Raw genomic sequence first — 20076 nt, 5'->3', positions numbered from 1 at the left:
GCTTGGTCAGAATCTGGGACATTGTTTCTGGAAATAGTTGCTGCTGTTGGTTTGTTTAAAGGTAATTACAAGTCAATGCTGTTAACACAAAAAAACTAAACTCAATTGCCCTTTCTTTTTTTGAAATTTGGGTGAACAGACCCATAATCTTTTAGGCGGACATATCAAATAAATAATCACATGACCTTGTTTCTCAGTTGCATCTTTTATTCTTTCAGTCTCTCTTGACACATTACATACTGTAGCTCTGCAGTGAAGCATCTTAGCCTTAATTACTGTCTTGGTGTTTAAAGCTGCATCGTCACACATCTGGAGTACTTGATCAACATTTAGAATTATCATCAAATTGTTTTGTGACACAAACTGAATCTCAATATTTTGTCTCCTCTGTAAAGACATTAAGAAGTGTCAAAAACTCTTTTATTTTTGTATTAACCGGAATCATTTCTATTGAAAAACTAAAGAGAGCAATCAGGTAATTTTGTCTTAACTCAGTTTCTTTCCAGGTGTGTGACTGTGGACATTCTTCATTTGCATTCTTTGAACACAGGTATATATTCAAAGCTAAATTTCCTTTACACATACGGTATAATATCAAAGCCATCTTACAGTCAATTCGCTAAAGCATTTACATTTCAGAAGTTCCGCTTCGTTTTGTTTTTAACTTGAGTTATTTTTAAATTGACTTTGTTTGGCAACCACATACACTCATAAAGAAAAAGTACCAATGGAAAAAACTCCATTATCATTTAAATATTTACAATTTTGAGGTGATTATTGTCAAAAAAGACAGCTTAGTCTCAAATGCTAAACATAGAGACAATATCAAATTGGACTGGTTATGTTTCCTTCTTCTTCATGTTGTACATTTGCCCCAGTAAAAGTCTTTTTAAAAACACTCGCTATACAGACATAACACCCAAAAACATACACACTGGCACATGCATACATAGAGACTCACTCAGTGCATAAAAGTAAAACTATACAAAGGGAAATGGCGTGTTTTATGTCTCACACAATTTATCTCTCACATCCTCCTTCTGTGTTCAAACAGTAGTGGAAACACTGCGATTAGCATTCAGCTAATTCCAACGGCCACACATGCATGAGATTACATAAGCTTCAAATCTGCCCTCTTACGATCATTATTATTGAAACAAAGTGTTGTAGTGTGAGTCGTAGTAGAAGCAGAAGAAATATTTCACCTTGTACAACCACACAGAAGAAACTACAGCCAGGACTATATTTAGACAACGGTGTCTGATAATAGAGCAGTGATGGGTGGGGGGCGTTCCCCTGACAGTGATAATTTCCAGCAGTATGCCAACATTCTTAGTACATTAAAGTACATTAAAGTATGTTTTACTTTAGCAGTGTGTCTGAGTTAAATTTCATGGTTGAAAGTGCCCTGAAAAAAACAAATGAAGTTATTAAAATGCCGTATGCGTTTGTGTTTAAATTCATTAATCTAGTACCCCACCTGCAACATGTAAAAGATGAGGAAATATCAATAGAAGAAATATAGTTTCTTTTCCAGCGTGTCGACATTTGTATGTTTGTTTTACAATAGTGCTGATTGTTTTATATACATTTTTGCTTTGCTCTTCCTTTGTGCAAACAGGCTCAAAAACAGGTTTATTTTATACATCAAGCACCCTGGTGAAATAGCTTTGGCAGCTATATTTAGACATTGTTTTGTTATTTTACAGCAATTACCTCTTGATTTACAATCTGACAATTTTATTTTGGCACTCAACAGCTAACTTACATTATTTCCTTTTGTTCTCCTTTTAAAAGTGATTCTGCTCAAACATGCAGCTCTGCTCGAAAAACACAGGGCCTGACTCTAATCTAAGCATTACTGCTGAAAATGAAACTAATTACTAACAGCTACATGACACTTGGGTGCCAGTGCACTTCATCACACAGTACTTTTATTGGCAGAGAGCAGAACGAAGAGCCAACACTGACTCCAGATCAGCATCAAAAGAATGCATTTAAAACAGTTTGCCTCAAACATGCTTCCCTCTGACGCTGACAAACATTCTTCTCTGCTGTTTCTTATGAAGCACCATTAACAGTTTTGTCTGCATTTCAGATGGGGTTCTCTTTGTTATGAAATGTTGTAAATTACTTTGTCTGTGCTCTAGGTAGTTATTTTCGAAAATTCCCACTGGCAAATTGATGTTGGTGGCTATTCTAGGATAGATTTTATTTGTGTATGAGGGTTGCAATGTTAGAATGGTGTGGTGTGCTCTTCCTAAGCCTGACACCAAAGTGCAACCCCCTGTTAAAGCGTTGTTAAAATAATAAAATGTTGTGACATGATGAGATGTTTATTCGTAGATTTAATGCAACATTTCCCTCTCTGTGTGCCAAGAAATCCAAAGTGCATCAGCAATGGATAACATGGATACACTGTTTCAAGGTGGATTCCTCCCATAAAATCCAGTTTGGATTCAGGTAATTGGCAGCAAATAAATAAGTGAATTATGAACTTTTTCTTTTTTTACTGTTTTCAAGATCATACTTAATTCATGTTGCCAAGAGGGAGGAGGGATGTTGGTATTCAGAGACACAACTCTGCTGCTCCACAGCTAATGTTTGGTGTCTTATAATTTTTGTTTGCTAAATAAAGCACGGATGTATGATTTATTTATGACTTCATGTTTGCTTTGCCTCTGAAAAGCAAGCTCTGAATCTGAAGCTGTAAGGCAGTACAATGCTGAATCATTACATCTTATTAGGCTTTAAAGACTCATCATTATCAATATCAAACTGACTAATTCTGCTCCCTGTGCATTTTGTTTGTGTAGTGAAATAAGATAATTACAGGACTGTAAATATGTGTGGAGTGGACTCTATAAAGTAACCTTACAACATGTATTTGCTTGATTAGCATCAGATGCCTGGGTTATCAAGTGTTTTACTGTGTTTGGATTGAATAAGTCATGCTATGCTTTCCTGTAGTATACTGCACTACACTGCAAGAACATCAGCCCCTTTACTTATAATACATTCAGGATATTCAACTTTCTGAATCTTCACAGGACAATCCATTATTAGATTCATTTTCTTGACTACTGCTGTTAAACACAAGATGACAAGGTCTGACCTCTCCCCTCTGCAGGGCAGTGACGTCTGCATGAAGTAGTAATGACAACAATCCAGCTCTGCTACTCAGTCACAGTTTCAGTGCTAAAAGGTCTCATCAAACCAAAGTTGACTTGCATGGACAGCAGGAAGAATTAACAATATGACTCCGTAAATAAAAGAGGTTCATATGTAAACATGGTGTTGCCATAGTTACAGGTGTGTATTGCGTCACTGTGGTACTGTAGCTGGATGCAGTGGAGGTTACGTGACCACAGGCCATATTACTGCCGGAGTGAGGAAGTGTCAAGATCTCCCAGCACTGGAGGAAGGCGGAGAGGACGAATACCTGTCGTTTTCTCTCTGGTCACTGTCCTCAGCAGACGCAGGCGCCGCAGAGTTCCTTTTAGAGACAGAAACACATGCTGGAACATGAAGAAATATATTCTTCATGTGTCACTTCTTATTTCTTTTTTTATGTGGTACTGGAAAAAGAAAATCACTATTTTTCACTATTTTGTGATATATAATGTAAATTCTAAGGAAGGTTTCTAGGTTTAAATTTATTTAATTTGCTGACAAATTGTGCGTACAGAAGGTCAGCTAAACATGCAAAGGTTCCAAATTTGTTCACAGGGAAACATAAAATCAACATATATGAAGAATAAAGTTGTCAGTAATACATTCAAACTTTCATGGGTTTCAATGGAGCAACTCTTTTAAGGAAATTCTTCTGAAAATCAACAACTGCCAATACACTCAACCCAAGTAACCAGACTGAAATAACAGTTTCATTGTCTCTGTTTGACCTATAATATATATATATACACCTTTACCTATAAGTACCAAATCACACTTTATTTTAAGTCCCCCTATTTAGCGTTTATTAGTGTATATCCTCAACGTTCCACTTCCGGGATTGCTCCGTAGCCAATGCAAATTCCACCGGATTTCACTCATTTAGGCCAAATATCCGTTGCCTTGGGCTTCCTTTGTGGTGGCATTTTAAACTCCGGTCGATTTATGAGGACTATGGTTCACCTTTTTGTCAGATCTCTGCAGGGTAAATTCAGACAGCTAGCTAGACTATCTGTCCAATCTGAGATGTCTGTTGCACGACTAAAACAACCTTTGAACGTACATGTTCCACCAAAACAAGTTCCTTCACAAGGCTATTTTGCAGAGGCGCCGTTGCGCCATATGGTGCTTAGCTCTGCCCAAGACGATTGGTTTAAAGAAATGCCAATAAACCAGAGCACATTTTTCTCCCATGCCAGGAATGCTGTGTGGACTAGCCAGACCCTCCTCCGCAGCGCCTTGGTGGAGGAAGGTCTGGCAAATCGAGACTAAGCATTTATAAACACTAAGCATTTACTAAATGGTTTATTGTTGCATATTGATGTGTTTGTTATAACAACTATAACTTCTCATGTGGGCACCAATACGTGGAGGCTGGTGTATAAACAGACAGAAACACAGTAGTAATTATATAAAATATGTCTTAATAGGAGAAGTTATAATTTTTGACAAATACTAATAAACACTGAAAATACCCTTATAGCTGTGTACATTATATTGTGTTGCAGGCCATTTATTAAATGTTTGTATACTGTTTATAAATGGTATAAGGGGACCTAAAGCAAATTGTTACTCTATGAAACTAAAGGACCTGTAAAATAAAGCATTACTAAAAGAAAAAAAATGGACAGACATGACTGGCTGACAGATAATGTAGACTGAAAGCCAGTCTGAGCATAGGCGCCGATACCGTGGGTGCTCCGGAGCTCGAGCACCCACGGAAAATACCGAGCACCCACTGAGCACCCACGTGTGCCAGACTGCCAGTAGGCTACATTCATTTAAAATTAAACATTGCAATTGGTGCTAAGTGGAGCGTCTGTCATGATTGCTTATGTCGCTGTCAGTCCCCTGCTCCATATCCTATCCACCAATCACAGCATCTCTTGGATGAAAACGCCTCCATCCCCCCCACAGTGCGTGCATGTGCGTTAGGTAATCAGAGTGAGAATTAAATGGACAGATTTGTTATTAAAAAATCAAACCTAATGATGCAAGTGCATCAACGACATCCACGACCAGTTCAGAGAGTTCTTAATTTCCCACGAAGCTGATCGCGGTTGTTGATACCCCAGAATCGGTTACTGTGCGCTAGATACAGCGCACGGTCATGGTGCTGGTTAGGTCAGCGGTAGTTGGTGGTCTAGTTACCCCAGAATAGGTGACTGTGAGCTGGATACAGAGCACCGCAAGTGACCGGTCGTGGTGCTCCATCAGGTCAGCGGTAGTTGGTGGTCAGTTAAACTTCTCATCTCCAATCCTACCTGTATTTGTGAGAAGTGCCGCTGTCCTGAGTTGAAACTTTACGGCTTTATTATCAAGTTAATAGTGTGTTTGTATCGGTCGCTGTCCGTTTCCTAAGGTTCTGAAATGCAAACATTTTTTGACTACTTTTTTTTTTTTTTTAAAAGGGCATGCACCCGTGAGCACCCACTGAGGAAAACATAAATCGGCGCCTATGAGTCTGAGTGTGTGTTACCGGTCTCCACTCTGTGTGATGAGTCTCCTGCAGGTCTCCATCTGAACATCCAGGCCTCTCTTCATCGAGCACATCTCCATGTACTCGTGGAGGTGTCGGTTCATGTCACTCTTTGCTGTGGCCAGGTCCAGCTGAAGTCAGAAAACATGCAGACAGACATATTACAAAAGTTTAACTTACAAGTGTATGTATGTATGTATAGTTTACTTCTGCAAAACCTACATGCAGGGAATATTACTGTTGCTGAGTTTCCTATGGCTTTATATCTTTCATGTCATGTCAAAGTCAAGAAAATATAATTTTAAGAGATGTTTGATTCCCCTTTTGCAAGATTAAAAAATACAATTTAACAACCAAAAGGAGGAACAAATGCATTAAGGGACTCTTTAGCCTGGACTGAGGAATTCATCAAAGCACCAATAAAAGATGGACAAATCAGAAACAAAAGAACTGTGTATCACTTAATGCTGAGTCATTATGTAAATTATTTGCACTGTTACACAAACCTCAGGCACATGCACAATACACAAGAAATGCTGTGGTATTGGGCTCTCAGTGCACAATGAAAATAATAATAGGTAAAGGACATGAAAATAAACAAATAACACTGAGTAACACTGATAAAAAGAAAGGAAAAACATATGAGCAGGGAAATCGTTTAACATATTTAAAATGTTAAAATACAGAGTGTGCAGTGTCTGACCTCAATCTGGTCAATTGTCTCTTGGTATTCCTTCTCTCGGGACTTGAAAAGACATTCTGTGTCATTAATCACCTTTTCCAGACAGTCCTCCTGGTAGTGACAAAGAGAGTAGAGAGAGATTTTGAGTATGTTCGTGGTCAAGATTTGGATATGCATGTGACAAAATGTAGCAGGAAACAGAATGTGTGTTTGTGTGCTAATCACACAATCAGACACTAAGCGAGGTTACACAACAATTAAAGCACAGCTGGTTTTATCCTCCCATCAGTTCAAATTTCACTGACTAATGCAGCTCCTCCCTTCAAAGGGAGAGCAGTTTGTTCAAATACCACACAGCCGGTAAATGAAAACAAATACCTACATGCACTTCTTGGAAACAAACACACTGTACACCAATACAAGCCAGACACTGCATCTGTCTGAGGAGTGTGTGTGTGTGTGTGTGTGTAAAAGTGTTTTGTCCTAAATCGGCCCTGCCACTGTAAAGCAGTGAAGGTCAGTGTCATCATTTGAGACAAAACTGTATTGACCAACATATCATGCTGCTGTTCTGCACATCAAATCCACATCAGAACTTTAAAAGCTTTCTTGAAATGTAAACCAGCAATATCAATGCACGCAGCTGTCTGAAGGATTACGAGTGTAAAAAGCTGCAGATCCTAAACACACACAAATTCTACTTTCTCAGTGACCTTCGCACAGAGAATTATTAAAAAAAACGACTGAATGGGACATTTACTGCATCTGAAGACCAGACATGAATAGTTTATCTAAGTTAGAAGGTCCAATACCATTTCTGCCTTGCCGATACCGATACCAGTGCGTTAAAAAATATATATAAATATATACACATATAATGTATATATACATATATATATTTTTTTTTTTTTTTAACAGCTGTATACGACTAACCCTATGTAGATGTGATATGATTGCTATCAGAACTCAGAGATCTCAGTCAAAGGAGTCATGCGACCCCAGAATACCTCTCCTGGTGGGTGGGTGGGGTCAGGAGGCAGAGTGCATCCTGGGAAGTCCTCCCAAAGAAGCAGCGTCTCTTCAGTCTCCTCCCAGGCCAGACTGTCGCAATCATCCTCAAACTCACATTCACGCCTAAAATAAAACATATAAATGCACACACATACATATACACATATTGAACAATAATTAGTGGAAGTGCAGGACTGAAGGACAGTGCCATTATACTCATCATATTTCAAAGTCAGACCACTCACAGTTGGTTCAGCATCCTCTGCATCTCCTCATTGATCTGATTGGCTGATGAGCCACAGTGCTCTTCGTCTTTGACCCCGCCCCCGTCACTTTCAGAGGTGCTGACAGGTTCGTCACACTCGCTTCCGTTGAAGGACAGAGGAGTATGTTTCCGGCGGCAGTTTAGGGATGATTGGTTGTTAGGAACCTGCAGTGACACAATCAGGATTAAGACAACCACGATCAATATACAAAGTTCCACAGGAAGGGACTCTGTGGATTTGATAACACGTGGAACAAATACAGATAACATTAACTGGTCAGATTTAGTCCTGGTACCTGGTACATCTGGATCACATCTTCACAGTTCCTCTGCTGAGCTACGTCACAGAGACGAGCGGTGATGTCAATCCTGCGGCAGATGTCCATGTCCACCTTCATGGCTTTCTCCTGGATCTTACTGTCCAAATCTGTGAAGTTCTACAGAGAGGATGGAAGGGACCACATAAGACAGAGGGAAGAGAAACTAACTAGAAAAATGTTTATCTACAGCTGCATTGAATAAATCACTGCTGTAAATAAATGCATTACCAATGCTTTATAGATTAGTAATAAGCAATAATAAGAACAGCTTTTGGGTTGGGTTGGGTTGCCCGGTTGTAAAACATCTCTGGCAGCTTTATAGCCTTCTGCAGCATGAGCGTGTGTTTCTATTACACACACACACACACACGTTTTTATTTGATAATAATGCAAGTATTCATGTTAATAAGTTGTTAATAAATAGACTGGGGACCAGATGCTCTGCTTCCCTTTTGCAGGCAAGTGTTCAAATGGTCCTTTGGCAGGGTCTTTCTCATCTTCCTGAATTAAAGGCCTAGCTAAAAAGACAAGCTGAAAGAGGATAAATACCTGCCAAACATGACAACGCATAGTTGTTTTTATTAATGTCTTATTACCAGGGCCACACGGAACCTGCAAACGCAGAATGTTTGCAGATTTGTCCGCAGATTTTAAATAAAGTAAAAAAATTTAAATAAGCTCAGAATGTTAACACATCTCCACCCCAAGTAGAAAAACAGTCCACTAAATTCTGCAGATTTAGTGGACTCTGCTTATTACTCATCAATAAAGTATTAGTAAATGGTCCAATGACACTGAAAATGCTGTGGAGTCAGAGCTTTGTTACACATGTCACACTCAAGCTATAGTTACAACTTTTGAACCCTTTATGGAGGGTAAATAATAATATCCTTTCACTTTAGTTACTTAAAGACTTGGATGCCACAGTCTATCCACTGAGAAGCAGAGAGACATTATGATTACTGCTAATGTGCATAGCTATGAGTATGTATGACTAGAAGAATGTGACTGTAATGGGTTGTACTGCGCTCACATTGCTCATGAGGCCTTTGAAGAGAACCAGCTCTGCCTTCAGCTGCTGAACTCTGAGTGCCAGTTCGTCCTGACAGCCTTCACTCTCCTGCAGGTCCTGCACACATGAAGGAAGCCATAAAGAACACACATGCCCACACCCACATGTCTTGCCGCATCTCTTTACTGGAAATTACAGGTGACATTATGCAAGCAGCGGACATTAACAAAACAAAAGCCTATATCAGCAAAGTGCACAAAAACATTGTACATTTTAAATGCATCATCTCCTCTGGCGAGCTCTAGCTTTGTCTGATAGCATTGTAAGTGTCCCTATTAACTTATTCATCATGTGCTACAATATTAGTCAGGACCTTTTTCAGTCTCAAGTGGTGTTTTACTGTAAGTGGTCTCCTGTTGATGTGGTGCTGTCTGCTAAACTAGGTCAGGTGCAGATTCCTGGCAATTGCACACGTGTGTTTAAACTCAAAAACACATGTGCACGCATTTAGACACCTAGCCAACCAACCACACACACACACACACACACACACACACACACACACACACACACACACACACACACACACACACACACACACACAGGAAATCAACAAACCACACAGCTGCAGGAAGCACAAATATGGTAACCTTACAGTAGGTGACAGTATGATAAAAATAACAAAGCTCTATTTGCCAGCAGAGTGAGAGCTTAATGCTGATCACTGTTGGTCTCCAGCCATGTCCACACACACACACACACACACACACACACACACACACACACACACACACACACACACACACACACACACGTTACCTCTTGTAGGTCCCCAATTTTCTGTTGCAGATCCATCCTCATAGTGTATTCTTCTTCCCATCTTAGAGACACACAGAAATAGGTAAACAATATTTTAGTGACTGTGGAACATGCATCATGTTAATGTTAACAGGATCCATTTATGCATCTTACAGACCCACTTAGAAAGGTCAATAGGGCTGAAATACATTCTAGCTAGATGTTATGAAGTAAATATAACTTTTGTTTGTTTATTAAAATCATACCATAAAACTACAACTTCAGAATTAGTCAGCAGTCAGTTTAAAAAAAGAGGAATGACCTTAAAGGCTGGTTGTCAAATATAGAAACTGGCGCTGAGTGCCTGTGGATCTGACCATAAAACGTAAATGCAGTTTAATTAAATCATATTAGGATATAAATCTGGATACAAGTTGAATGAAACAATCCGGTGTAAATGGGAAAAGTGTGAGTGATTGATTTGCTTATTCATTCACTGATGAATTGCTTGTTTGATGAATTGTGTGCAACTATGGTGCAGCTAGGACGACTGGCCCATGAATCTAAATTTTAATACATTTAAAAGCCTGAGCAAAGATCCTGTATATGATCTCAGATTCAGTGACTTCATACAGCACACGGGAAATCAACACTGCCCAGGGGAAATCCACTCACTGCAGAGTCTGTAGCCTCTTATATAAATGCTGTTTTAAATGCAGAATGCTGCGGCACATCCGACACCTTTGGGAATACTTAATCTGAAAGAAACTGAGTCATGAAACAGGAGTTGTTGTTGTCGTAGAGGATGCTTGTTTGATCAGTAAGGTGAGAGCGAACAGAAAGCCGAAAAGTGCTTCCTTCTGCAAGCCAAGCCCCCATCCAACAGTTACAGCTTGCAGTGCATGCTGCATTGCAGATACCGTGTGGAGTGTGGAGAGGGGGATGCGCAGTGGGGAGAGAAGAGAGATAGAGAGCATGAGAGAGGGAGAGGAAGTGTTCAGTGTGTGCGACTATCTGGGGTTTATGTGAGAAAGAGAACATGAAAGTGTGGTGGACAGACAGGGGGGCATGAGGGGCAGGGACTGAGGGAGGGTAAAGGGGGAGCAGGGGGAGAAAGTGAAGTTGTCCTTGAATAAAAAAGCAAATATGAATGTACAAAAGAGCCAGAGAAGGGTAAAACCAAAGTTGAAAAAAGCTAAATGCACCAAAAGCTTAAAGAATTAAATTAATAAATGACTCACAAGGGCAACAGACATTTCATTATTAAATTGAGATATGTTAAATATAAATAGGTAGACTGCATAGGTAATGGCCATGAGTTTCACTGTAATGCCTCTATTGTCCTGAGGTAAACTGATACCTAGAGTAAGCTCACAGAGGGCTGAACAGAAACTGATTTGAACACTAAGTGGGAAACGGTACTGTATGTCACACACAGGTACACAGGTAGGTACACAAAAATGTATTTTCCAGGTCAGTAAATCATTCAGTCTCAATGTCTTATGTCACACAATCTTAGTAATTGACGTCGCTCTGCCTCTTTCACAAAGAGCTCACTATTATGTGTTCAGGATCTCTTCTGTGAAGAATGCATGGCTGCTCATTTGGACATAATATGAGGGAATTCGGTGATGAATGTGCTGGACCATGGGGGCTACTGTAGTTCACTCAGGACAGATAATACGTAATCCAAAACTGTTGCATGTCCTTCAAATTCACGCTAGGATTTAACAGATGTGGGTTGTTTTCTCCAATGATGTCAAGAAAAAAAACACCATAAGAGAGAGTTCACACTGTGTTCTTGCAGTGATCTGCAACACGGACAGCTGTCACCCTAAACTGGAAATCAGAGCATCCGCTTTAGAACTGGTGATGTCATCAGGTGACACATTGTAAACTGGTACACTGGCGATGGAGTGATTGTGGGTTCAGAAGTTGTGTTTGAGATGTTACATGATCCTAGAGCAGCAACCAATGATTATTTTCATTGTCAAGTAATCGGAAAATTATTTTCTTGATTAATTGTTTTGTCTATAAAATGTCAGAAATTATGTGAAGTGCCCATCACAATTTCCCAGAGCCTTTGGTTGCCTGTTTGCCCTTTTTGCTTAACAAATAAGTGAAACAATTAATAAATTACAAAAATAATCAACTCATCATTTCAGCTGTAGATCTAACCTAAATTGTAAAGCTTACGTAAATCATAAATGGCCATATGTCTGAGTAAAAACACTATGGGTGCTGTTAAAGCATCATAGGGTTTGTTTCAATATTTACATTGGCCTAACAGGACCACCTCCTGGTTTTCCATTAGATAGCATAATCATTACCGCCTTTCATCTTCAGAGGCTTGTTCAGTTTCATAAAATAAAAACCTGCTGTATAATCAAGATGAGCTCTATTTCAGGATGGATTTTACCTAATATTCCTGTAAACTAAGCCACCCATGTCATTTGGGCAGCTTCGTGAGCTCTGAAGTTAACATTTGTTCAACAGACTGATCTTTACACGTCCCTACAACACTTTGACCTTCATTCTTCTTTATATTTAGCTTGTGATGTGTTTATTTGTTGGGTGTATTTCTGGCAGCAGCACCTGCCTCTGTGGTCAGATATGAAGTGGGTGCAGGGTCAGACTGGCTGTGATGGACGGAGAGGGTTTGTGCTGACTCCGCTTGTTGGAGACAGCTGGTCTGCAGCTGCTTTACAGCTCTGCTCACTGCTCCAAAGCATTATACACACTTAACAAAACTAAAGTACAACCTCATGCTCAGTAGAAAGGCCCCTGAAGGGCCTGTTACAAGTGCAATAAAAAGGGTTTTACTCTATTTACCTGCGTTTATACTCATCTCTCTCCCTCTTCACTTTGGCCAGCACATTATACAGGGCTCTTATCTCAGGGGTGATGGTGTCAATCTGGACCCCGACTCCGTCAGGGTGCACCCAGGACACTCCTGGACTGGTCAGACGCTCCGCACCGGGGCCAAACTTGCGGGTGTGGTTGTAGGACCAGATGGTGCCTGGAAGGAACCGTGGAGGGGGGTTGGTGGTGGAGCTCCCCGGGCCTGCGCTGGTGTTGGAGAAACTTTTAGAGCCAGAGCCAGGGGAGTCCACACAGGGAGAGGCCTGGCTGATGGTGATGGATGGGTTACAAGCGGCATTTGTTTGGGTTGAACTGGAGTTTTCTGCGGATGCTGTTGTGAGTGGTGGTGTGAACAGTGTTGTAGGCCTCCTGGCTGAGTTGTTGGTGTTGTGGAAGGGGAGGGATCCGGGCCTGAGCGGGATGGTATCGACAAATCCGGTCTGTACACCTGCCTCCTGGGTGTGCCCCCTGCCCTTACAGCATCCACCTTGACAGCAGCTGTTGTCATCCAGCGCCTGTTGCAACTGCTTCTCTAAAATCTTATTCCTGCGCTCTAATTCGTGTACTTTTGCCAAAAAGCATCTGAACCTCAGATTGAGAGTTTTGAGGACGCTGATGTTGGATCCCAAGTCGTTTCTGAGAGCCATGGCTGCGGGGGGATGTGGCACTGCGCGGTGCTGGTAGTGACTGTGGTTGTGGTGGAGGTAAAGTGAGGTCTGTGAGGGTGCGGTGAAGTCAGGCCCCGGATGATCAGGCCCCTGCCCGTGCTGCTCACCCAGAATAAAGGACGTCGGGTCCGGTCCACCGAAAACGGCGTCTGACAGGAGTGCTGAAGGAGAGTCCGGGTGTCCGGGAGCTTGACTCTGATGCTGTTGGAGATGCGTGTTGGCACCCAACAAAGGATTCATGCTATGGTATGGAAAACTAAAGCGCTGCAGATCTGGCATGAACACGGACAGGAATTGTCTTGCTACAACAGAATAAAACGGATCAATAATAGGCTAAGCTGTTAAGCGTAGAAAGACGTGTGCACAAAACGCCAGTAGCCTATCTACCCGATTATATAGCTAACCGTTTCTAAATAAGAATCTTATCCTTAAAACTGAGAGGTCTTAACGCCGACTGATGATCAGTGCTCTCTAACCGTGCGCAACAAAACATCCAAAAAGCGGCTCCAAATGGGCTGCGAGCAAGGATACAAAATGCGGCGCCTCTCGGCAAGAGATGTTTTGCAAAATAAACGTAATTCAACGAAGAAAATGACGCAGAGCGTGAATGAATAACACAGAAATCCAGTGTCACCGCGTCACTGAAGTTCTGGCAATAAGATGTGACCGCAGGCAGGAGTAAGTGCTGCGGGATTGGAAGAGCATTAGAGCACGGATACCGTAAACATTAGAGTAGAGTAGCGCTCCATTATCTGTTGGTTTTCTATGGAATACAACACTCAACAAGACCCCTTTGTTCGAGTTTGTTTTGCACAAGATACAATTGTTTAGATTCGGGTAAAAGTAGGAGCCATACATAACCTACATGAATGATAAAATAATAATAAGAACAAGAACAATACACCTAAACCATCTCACGTTTATTTTGTCTGGATAGGCCACGAATATGTGAACTTTACAGGACACATTTTTACTATCTATCAATAGCAAGTCCTTCTTTACAATCTATCGATCTATATCTATCTATCTATCTATCTATCTATCTATCTATCTACCTACCTACCTACCTACCTACCTAGTACCTACCTACCTATCTATCTATCCATCTATCTGTCTACTGATGCTGCCGTGTCTCTCCCTGTTGCCTCGGGTGTCAAAGGAGGAAAGGTCCAATGCATCAGCCCCTACTGAGTTATTATCTGCCCAGGAGTCTGTTCCTCTTCCTCCACTCCTGTTCCCTCGGTTGTTCTCTTTCTTTAGATTTCTGTTTTCTCTTTCCACAGAAAAGGATATATTGCTCCTTTTCCTCTTCCAGCTCTGGCGGTAGTAGAGGCTGATTCTCCCTTAAAGAGAAGAGAAGAAAAAGAGACTTAAAACATGGCCCTGCACAAATCTAAACTTGCACTATTTTCCCAATAAACAGTTTCAACTGCTCATGTTACTTACTTTCACATAAGCTCTTCTTCCTCCCCTGCATTCGCCTCCTTTCTGCCTTCTCTTGGCCAAACACCATCACAAAGACATCATGCCTGAACTCCATGTTCATGATCTGGTAGATTAAAGGGTTGACCATGATGTGGGACTTGGCAAACAAAGCAGGAATCAAGGTGACTACAGGTGGGAGACAGGAGAATGGCTGGGGGCTCCGGGTCACTGGTATGGCTTCTTTGTCCAGGGTGGACCTGAGCATGGCATCACTCAGGCCGGTGATGGAGGCTGGATTCATGTTGTTCACATCGCTCCACTTGCTCTCAGAATTATGGTAGATTTGTCTGTAATATTCTGTAGCTGTCCAGTTAAACAGTGAGGGGATGTCTAGGATCTTTGAAGCATTTGGAGAGCTTGAGGCCATACCAGTGGACTCCTCCACCACAGTCTGTGACGATGCCTCTGGGTCATCTCTGCTTATGAGTGCAGAGATCAGAGACACTGTGGCATAGGGCATCCAGGCCAGAAAGAGTGTGGTGCACACCACAGCAGCCATCTAAAATAAACATAAGCTTTATTTTTCCCGCAGGATGTGTATCAAGAAATCTGAAAATGATCCTCATAGGGTTTACCTTTGTAGGTCTCAGGTTTTTGCTAGTGTGATTGACGGAGGAGGATGGTATAGATGCCAGAGTGTGATTAGATCTGTAGACCTGAAAACAGAAGCAACATTTTATTATACCACAATTCACAAGCACTCCATTTTATTCCTACAAGGGCAACATGACATATATAAAACACCCGTATATGTATACTGTATATAGCCATCATGTGAATAATTTCTAATTTCAATTATAGCGTCTTTTAAATTATTCTGATAGAGAGTTTTTGTTGCTTTAAGCCCATTTAGTGAAGTTTCCCTTGTCCAATAGGGGAGGGAGCTGATAATTTCAGTTGATACTGTGCTTGTTAAGACCTGGATGTGTCTTTGTATTAACGATCCTGTAAATTGGTATACATGTATGCAAAAGTCTGTGTGGTTCCTCATCCATGACTGGCCAGCTGCTGTTATTCCTTTGTAGCTGTTTATTATATGTACCTAATTTAAGTTTGTCAAACAATCTGCTCCTGCAAAAAAATAGCTTAATGGCTAAACTTCATGGGGTAGGAGGTAGTGGTGTATACATTTCTGTCTGCCACAGTGTCCTTTTCAATACTATCACTAGAGGGTGCCAGAGTTGCAGTCTATATATTCTACACATTTTGACTGTAAAGGAGTGACTAATACATCTGAACAAAATAAATACAGACACAGCTCCCAGACCCTCCCTTTTTGAGTCATGAAGCAGCTGTTGTCTTCACCTTCAGAAGGATGGCCACATATGAAGCGACCATGGTGAGTGCAGGAAATCCGAAGCATAATACCAGGATAAGGAAAATATAGATTCTGTCATTTAGAGACGACCTCATTTTCCACCTTGAAATAGAGATACAGGCAGACTGGTTATCACTCACATGTTTGTCTGCAAATTCATGAAGAATACAAATGAGAGAATGCACAGACCAGATCTGGGGACCAAGCAGCACTTTAACATAAATCAGAGATTACCAGTTGATGGTGCAGCTGGTCCCATAAGGTTCTGGTCCATAACTTCCAAAGCCAAAAGCAGGCAGCAAGGCCCAGAACAATGTGTAAACCCACACCAGTGCTATGGATAGATACACATGGCGCCTCTCAATCCATTGGCCTAGAGGGGCAAGAAGCATGAAGCCACATAATGAACCTGTGACTATTTAAGCAGGGTGTTCATGTGTAAGCATACTGGACACTCAACCTCATGGGTTGTCTTGACAACCCCTTGAAGTCTTGACATCTCTCCTGAAACACCACTTGACACCACAGACTACAACCTCCCTTAGTATAGCCTCTGTAATTCTGTAAATTGTCCTTGGGTTTCATGAAAGGCGCTATATAAATAAAAGTTATTATTATTATTATTTCACTTTAAAGGTCCAATGACATGGTGCTCTTTGGATGCTTTTATATAGGGCTTAGTGGTCCCCTAATACTGTATCTGAAGTCTCTTTCCCGAAATTCAGCCTTGGTGCAGAATTACAGCCACTAGAGCCAGTCCCACAATGAGCTTTCCTTAGTATATGCCATTTCTTTGTCTGTAGCTATTGAGGAGGAGAGGGGGGGGGGGGCAAGGTGGAGGGTGGGGGTGTGGCCTTGACCAACTGCCACTTTGCTCATTTGAAAGCCATGATGTTTCTCTCTCATGGGTTGGCCAAATTCTCTGGCCAGGCAAAGCAGAGAAAGGGGAGGTAACCTTGCTTGTTATGACCTCATAACAAGCAAGATTCCAGAACGGCCCATCTGAGCTTTCATTTTCTGAAAGGAAGAGCAGGATACCCAGGGCTTGGTTTACACCTATCACCATTTCAAGCAAATTGGGGACCATAGGCAGGCTGGGAGAACTCATATTAATGTTAAAAAACCTCATAAAGTGAAATTTTCATGCCATGGGACCTTTAACATTTTCTTGAGCAGGCTTAATTGACCTTTAGTGTTACCTAAGCAATTATCAATTAATGAATGACTTAAATCAATAACTCTTTAAATCCATACATTTTTATGAAAAAAGTACAGACTACAATATCTATATTGTGTAAGTGAGGTCTGTGTAAAAGCCTCTGTGGCAAGAAATGCTCCAATTAATTCAAGAGTCATGCCTGTGTGGATTGTATATATTAGGAAGACTTGCCATATCTTAAGCAGCAGATCTTCAGGCAACGGTCCAGAGAGATGAGACAGGTGGTGAGCAGAGAGCCAATGCCAAACACAAAGCCCTGAATGCCATACCAAAGGCACCCTGTCTCCCCAAACATCCAGGCATGACACAGACTGAAAGAGACAGAGAAGGGCTTTAGTCTCCCGGCTTAATGGATCATCACCTTCTGTCTCTGACAAATGGCTGCAGGCCTATATGTGGTTTGTATTTATACTTACAGTGTCATCACCCAAGATTCACGCCTGGTTATTTATTGGTTGATAACAAAGTATTCTGTACCTGGAAATTATGAAAAATGGCCCTCCCAAAAGGCTGAAGCAAAGATCACAGAGAGCCAGGTTGATGGTCATGAGCTCTGGTGGTCTGAGCTTCTTTCTTTTCCAACAGTAGACTAACAACACTGTGCCATTGCCCAGCACTGATGCAACACCTGGAGAAAGAGTAATAGTGAGGAAAAGAATGCAGAAGTGACTTCAACTTTGCTCTTTAAAATACCAGTTATGACTTGAGCTTGACCAGAGAGCGTCAGAGTGGATCAATGCATAGTTAGTCACCTATATTCAACTTTAGGAACTAATAAGGGTATTCTTTCTTTCTTACTTTCTTACTTTCTTTCCCGCTCTGTGTTGATCTGACCCCTTGTGCTAATCCACAGAAAGCCAATTAACCCAGACAAAGCTTCATTGATCTGTTATTGCGAAGAGTATTTCATTGAAGTGTTTTGTATTGAGACGGCCTGAACTGTCTGTTTTAATTTGAAAATGTCTGTTTTTGTCTTTTGTGTTGACCAAGACATACTATATTATATATTCTGTTTGCTTGTCGCACCACTTCTTTGGAGCTACAGGATAGATAGATAGATAGATAGATAGATAAAAAACTCACTCAAAAACAATACTCAACAGTTTTGTGTCACCACTTATATATGTAATCTGGTATGATATATTTGGTATTTCTAAAAACTTGGGATCTTCACTAGAATTTAAGATAAATTTCAGCATGTTTGAATGTCGCTTGTCTTTAAAACAGTTTGCAAATATGGACCTGCCGGAAACAGACACATTGATGCTAATACAAATACTGAATCTTACACAAACTACTGACTGCACAGCCACTTTAAGGTCACTTACATCCAGAGACACATAAGACTGACTCATGCACACACATGAAATGCATAATGTCTCATTACTTTCCATGCCATTCCTATTTTTCCATTTTTACTTATATTTGATATTTTTATACATATATTTTATTTCTCCTATGTAGTTTTAGTACAGCACATTACATTTTGTTGTACATGTACAATGACAATAAAGGTATTCATATTTGTATGATAAAAGTGTCCTCTGAAAGTGCCTTAAAACCTGCTTACTTGTGAAGGTTAGGAAGACAGCGACGGCCAGGTCTGCAGAGGGGGACAGTTGGGAGAGGAACAGTGGGTGGATGGACGAGGGGACAAACCAGGAGCCCCTCTGTGAGCCACTGTCTCCCATGGACGTACTGCACTGACCCACAGCAGTATACAGAGAGGAGATGCAGCACCCGGAGCTTCAAAGAGCCACGGAGGCATTTAAAATACTGACATTATAACAACTACACAGTGTTTAAAAACAGAATAGTGACAGAGAGAAGATTGAATATTTTCACAGTGCAGAGCTTTACGTTCATAAAGTATTGTTCTTATTATTATTCTGCCACTGCTCATTGGCCCTGGAGCGCATGTAAACTTTTAAAACACATTTCTCTCTCCTCTTCTTGAGTTTAATATTAAAAGAATTCCTTGAAAAGTTTTTCTACCGACAAAAAATTATAAATTACTATTACTCCCTTACCTACTCTCTCTTTATCCAAGATGCACAAACACACACCTGCAGGAAAACACATTACAGCCACACTAAAACAAGCATCACCACCTGCCTTCCTGTTGTCTGGTTGCCAGTCTCTTCTCTCAGCTGGCCTTCATAACAAAGATTGTCTCATATTTTTTCCAAATCTTAATGTGACCACTTCACCTGAGGGCTGATAATTCACTCTTGACAATCAGGCTTAGAAATGATCAGTAAGAGGCATGCAAACTTAGAATAAAGGGTAGATGGGTCACAAAATATTGAGATATCTAAATGAATGTGTGGTTTAAAGTGAACTTTTGGTATCTGATCTTCCATTTGACTTACTGAATTAACTTGCACACAACACTAAATTGTCAGTTTATTTCTGTGGTTGGGACTGATTGAGAAAGACTGAGCTCTGAAAACTGCACCCAATAACTGTATGGTGTTATTGTAAGGGCTGTTCTCATATTTATATTAGGAAGCTCCTGCATGGGGGTTTATTGGAGGAATTAAGTCACATTTGTCTTGATATGACAAATTTGCTGTAAAGCCATCAATATCCTAACACACAGGAACCAATTTAATTTCATAAAATCTCTATTTTCAGGAAAATTCCGATAGTTAAAAAAGGAAAATACCATTAAACATCCTATACGCTGTTCCTCGAGCATATTCAAATGCATATGTACAGTGTTTTTAAATAACAAATCCTTTGCTTTCAAGTCAATCAGTGACCAATACAGATGGACTGGGTAT

The 20076-nt window shown here is 40.8% G+C and overlaps 2 protein-coding genes across 2 annotated transcripts; both read right to left on the bottom strand.

The window, feature by feature from the left end:
• Positions 1-189: 189 nt before the first annotated feature.
• iffo1b (intermediate filament family orphan 1b) lies at positions 190-13953 on the bottom strand. The gene is made up of 9 exons (XM_039805260.1): positions 12571-13953; positions 9760-9820; positions 8962-9057; positions 7905-8045; positions 7589-7773; positions 7340-7466; positions 6354-6443; positions 5651-5781; positions 190-3496 (listed from the first exon to the last, which is right to left on the bottom strand). Exons 1-9 carry the CDS (start codon positions 13545-13547, stop codon positions 3400-3402), a joined length of 1905 nt encoding a protein of 634 aa, XP_039661194.1. The 5' UTR covers positions 13548-13953; the 3' UTR covers positions 190-3399.
• Positions 13954-14366: 413 nt separating this feature from the next.
• On the bottom strand, positions 14367-18981 carry opn9 (opsin 9). The gene is made up of 8 exons (XM_039806139.1): positions 18861-18981; positions 17768-17918; positions 17462-17601; positions 16306-16444; positions 16059-16173; positions 15329-15409; positions 14715-15252; positions 14367-14611 (listed from the first exon to the last, which is right to left on the bottom strand). Exons 1-8 carry the CDS (start codon positions 18979-18981, stop codon positions 14367-14369), a joined length of 1530 nt encoding a protein of 509 aa, XP_039662073.1.
• Positions 18982-20076: the final 1095 nt, after the last annotated feature.

The sequence above is a fragment of the Perca fluviatilis genome, chromosome 7 (genome assembly GCF_010015445.1).
Source record: "Perca fluviatilis chromosome 7, GENO_Pfluv_1.0, whole genome shotgun sequence".
Classification (NCBI taxonomy): Eukaryota; Metazoa; Chordata; class Actinopteri; order Perciformes; family Percidae; genus Perca; species Perca fluviatilis.
The sequence above is the reverse complement of the archived record's forward strand: the minus strand, read 5'-3'. Positions and strand labels throughout refer to the sequence as shown.

Bases quoted from the DNA above. Each gene is read 5' to 3' on its own strand.
- iffo1b (XM_039805260.1), bottom strand. From the start codon at position 13,547: ATGCCAGATCTGCAGCGCTTTAGTTTTCCATACCATAGCATGAATCCT. The intron at 8,046-8,961 runs GTGAGCGCAGTA...TCCTCTCTGTAG, and splicing joins TCAAAGGCCTCATGAGCAAT to AACTTCACAGATTTGGACAG. The intron at 7,774-7,904 runs GTACCAGGACTA...GTGTCACTGCAG, and splicing joins ATGTGATCCAGATGTACCAG to GTTCCTAACAACCAATCATC.
- opn9 (XM_039806139.1), bottom strand. From the start codon at position 18,981: ATGGGAGACAGTGGCTCACAGAGGGGCTCCTGGTTTGTCCCCTCGTCC. The intron at 17,919-18,860 runs GTAAGCAGGTTT...CTCTTTCTCCAG, and splicing joins TGTCTTCCTAACCTTCACAA to GTGTTGCATCAGTGCTGGGC. The intron at 16,445-17,461 runs GCAAGTCTTCCT...TTGCCCCTCTAG, and splicing joins GATCTGCTGCTTAAGATATG to GCCAATGGATTGAGAGGCGC.